Below are 3,884 nucleotides of genomic sequence, written 5' to 3' on the forward strand. Positions count from 1 at the left end.
TTTGTGTGATTGGATGCAATAGATGTGAAGGTGGGTGATGAACTCCTTGTTGATGGAGGAATGGTTAGGTTCGTAGTGACCGAGAAGATTGGTCCAGATGTCATCTGCTGCTGTACAGATCCTGGATTGTTGCTGCCTCGTGCTAACGTTACTTTCTGGAGGAATGGGAGTCTTGTACGAGAGCGTAATGCTATGCTGCCTACACTTTCTTCTAAGGTTGATGCTTTTGACCAACTGATTGTTTAGGGAAAATGTGGGAGACCCTTATGGAGGGAGACATTTAATAAATATGTAATAGATCCTCCCATAGGTCATGTGGTGCAAATGATTTGATTTTTGAGTTGTCTTGTGTTATGATCATTATTGGGAAAATTTACAGTGTTAAGATTTAAATTCTTGCAGGATTGGCTGGATATTGATTTTGGAATTGCAGAAGGCATTGATTTCATTGCAGTATCATTTGTCAAGTCAGCTGAAGTGATTAAGCATCTAAAGAGTTACATTGCTACACAATCTCCAGAAAGGTAAACTGTATATTTTTGTAGCACTTTAGTTGTATATTATAAGTGCATCATGTATTTCTTTTCTCAGCTCAAAACCTCAAGTACCTTGGTTAGCCAACTGTGCACCTTCAGCTATGATTATGGTTTCTAGAGATTGACATTGCAATGTAATCTAGTTTGCAAGCCAATTTACAAGAAATATAAACAGTTATAGTTATCATATTAAAGGATACCTGAAGATAGGCATGATATATGTGTAATTTTGCAACTTTTCTTACTAACTAGTAGCAAACTTTCAAATTTGCCAAAAAAGTATCTTAGATTCCAAACATTAGTTGGGAGAAACGTCTTTTATGATACTTCAGTTAAACCCAAGGAAGCATTCAATTTCTTGCATGCTCTTATTACTTTTTTTATTTGAAGAGTATGTTATCTTTACATTGTAGCATGGTTTATTGTTTATTATTATTCTTGTATATGTTGTTTCTTTGCTGCAAATATTATATTACATTGTAGGTTTCTTATGTCACTTTGTCTTTTATTAAATAAATTAAAACCATGATGTAAGTTAAATGATCAACTATATCCCCATCTTTGTCATTAAAGACATGTTGAATTCCCCTCACTCTCCTCCATCTTAAGGTTAGTCATATGTTGGCTATCTTGTCGCCATCCATTGTTCTCATGCTATTCTTTTCCATCCATCATATCCTTAACTACACTTATTTATTTTTTAAGAAAATTATATTAATTCGTAGCCCTATCCTTCATTGGTGCAAGGGGTTACCTCTTTTATGATGTAGTAATAAGTTTTTTTCTGTAACTTAACATTTGTGAGAGTTCTTTGTTTTATTCTTCCTTACATCATATGCTGTTCTATGTTTGTATTACAATTAATTTTGAAAAAAAAAAAACTCTTTTTCGGTTCTATGTGGATGAATTAGTTTCAAATAAGAAATGCTACAGATCGCAAATTTATGTAGTCTTATTATTAATTTATGGTTATTGTTGCATATTTGATTTTCTCATTTATTTCCAAATTGACTGAAGCACTTGCAAATTCTATTGAACTGTGATGACTATATCTGTCCAACCCTGCAGCAACATTGCCGTCATTGCCAAGATAGAGAGTATTGACTCTTTGAAACATTTGGAAGAGATCATTTCAGCATCAGATGGAGCTATGGTTGCCAGAGGTGATCTGGGTGCTCAGATACCATTGGAACAGGTCCCATCAGTTCAGAAAAGGATTGTTGAGCTTGGACGGAAGTTTAATAAACCTGTTATTGTTGCATCTCAACTGCTTGAATCCATGATTGAATATCCTATACCAACGAGAGCTGAAGTTGCTGATGTTTCTGAGGCAGTTGGACAGCAGGCAGATGCTTTAATGCTTTCTGGTGAATCAGCCATGGGTCAGTACCCTGAGAAGGCATTAGCTGTCCTTAGAAGTGTTAGTTTGAGAATTGAGAGGTGGTGGAGGGAGGAGAAGCACCATGCTGCTTTGGAACCTCTAATTATGGCATCTTCTGTTTGTGGTGGTGTTCCAGAAGAAATGTGTAATGCAGCTGTAAAAATGGGTAAGCACTCATCATCTTCACCTCTAAGCTATTTAAATCAATAATAACTTTTTATCTGCTAATTTCTTGCTTAGATTGGTCAGCAATAAATATGCTACAAAGAAACACCAAAACATCATGGGAAAGCATCAATTTATTTGACTTGCATCAATTTAGAGAAAAATCACAGAATTATTCAAAATTATTCTCTTCTTCTTTACTCATAGTTTTTTGGTTATTTATAATTCCTTATGTAATATGGCACTCATGGTAATCTTTCTTATTTCCTAAACCACTAAATGCATATGATTCTTTTTTATTTCATTGACCATATTGAACCTACTTATTATGTTGCTTTATGTGTATGACAACTGGCAAGAGTTATTTGAATATTCCTCTAGGTCTCTGACAATTAAATAAAAAAGTCATGTTAAACTTACAAAATATCTAAACTTTGTATCCGAAATGATATGAGGCTGAGTTAGTATATAATTTCAACACTTACCATATCATTTCTTCATTGATGTAGTGTGAGAAATCAATTGACGTATCACTTCTAATCTAAAATGGGATACATACTTTAGTATTATTGTTAAGTACAATTAGCCATGTGTAACATTAACTTCTAAGAATGCCGAGTCAAACCTTCTGGTGTTTTACTAGTTGATTGAGCAGAAACTATGTCCCAATACTTCTAAAAATTGGACAAACTGGTATTAAGGTTTGATAATACAGATAAGATTTTCTCAGATTTTGTGTACGCTTACTTTTGTTTTACTTTGAAAGTTCTAATTTATGATGCTTTGGTCGTTGTATTAATTATCTGGCATGAATGTTTTCCCATGTTTTTCAGCCAATAAACTGAAAGCAGATGCACTTTTTGTTTACACAAAAACGGGACACATGGCATCTCTACTGTCCCGTAGTCGACCTGATTGCCCAATCTTTGCATTTACTACAATGCCATCCGTGCGAAGGCGCTTGAACTTGCAGTGGGGCTTGATGCCTTTCTCCCTCAGTTTGTCTGATGACATGGAGAGCAACCTCAACAGAGCTTTCTCCTTGCTTAAAGCAAGAGGGATGATCAATTCTGGTGGCCTTATCATTGTTGTCTCTGATAAGTTGCGATCGATTCAAGTGATTAATGTTCCCTGAACCAGAACATCTCCTGCATTCTACTTAAACGGTCGTTATACTCTTCTTTGTCAGTTTACATTTAAAGTTGGCACATGTCGTATGTTCATTCATTTAGGTTAGCAAGTCATTCATATTTTGGCAGGGTAAAAGGAATCACCCCTGTCAGGAGTTAATTCTTTCTCAGCCTCAACATGGCGTGTACCATGAGAGTGATGAGCAGGAGCAATAATTCTCTCTGTGTTCCTTTGCTGTAACACTATTTGCTTAGAAGTTCATATTAGTGGGAGATATATTAGAAGCTCATATCTATTATTTTAGAAAGGGGAAGTGAATATTTAGAATCAATGACAATAGGGTTTTCAAGTATAGTACATTTTGCTGTAACAACAACTTGAACTTTGCGGGTACCGGTGTTGATACCGGTATCTTTTGATTTTCTTAATTTGCCATGGTTATATATTTATATACATTTTTCTTGTGTATTTCTGATATTGATGATCACATTGGTGGAATAAAAAACATAGTATCAGTATATTTGCCCTTTAATAATTTATCGTACCCAGTTGATGGAACCTGACCTGCAAAATGCAAATAATATTCTAGTGGTGGTGGTGGCCCAGGAAATCTTCAAGATGTTCAAATCTTGATCCTCGTCCTATACAAGAAAGCCCCTTTACTGCAACCA

The 3,884-nt window shown here is 35.1% G+C and overlaps 1 protein-coding gene across 1 annotated transcript; it reads left to right on the forward strand.

The window, feature by feature from the left end:
• Positions 1 to 9: 9 nt before the first annotated feature.
• On the forward strand, positions 10 to 3,642 carry LOC116128338 (pyruvate kinase isozyme A, chloroplastic-like; the record flags this gene model as incomplete). The annotated part of the gene is made up of 4 exons (XM_031414045.1): positions 10 to 216; positions 403 to 524; positions 1,605 to 2,083; positions 2,916 to 3,642. Coding segments are annotated over 4 exons (1,110 nt in total), but the record flags the coding sequence as incomplete, so codon positions are not given.
• Between the last annotated feature and the right edge of the window lie 242 nt (positions 3,643 to 3,884).

The sequence above is a fragment of the Pistacia vera genome, unplaced genomic scaffold, assembly GCF_008641045.1.
Source record: "Pistacia vera cultivar Batoury unplaced genomic scaffold, PisVer_v2 Contig2, whole genome shotgun sequence".
Taxonomy (NCBI): domain Eukaryota; kingdom Viridiplantae; phylum Streptophyta; class Magnoliopsida; order Sapindales; family Anacardiaceae; genus Pistacia; species Pistacia vera.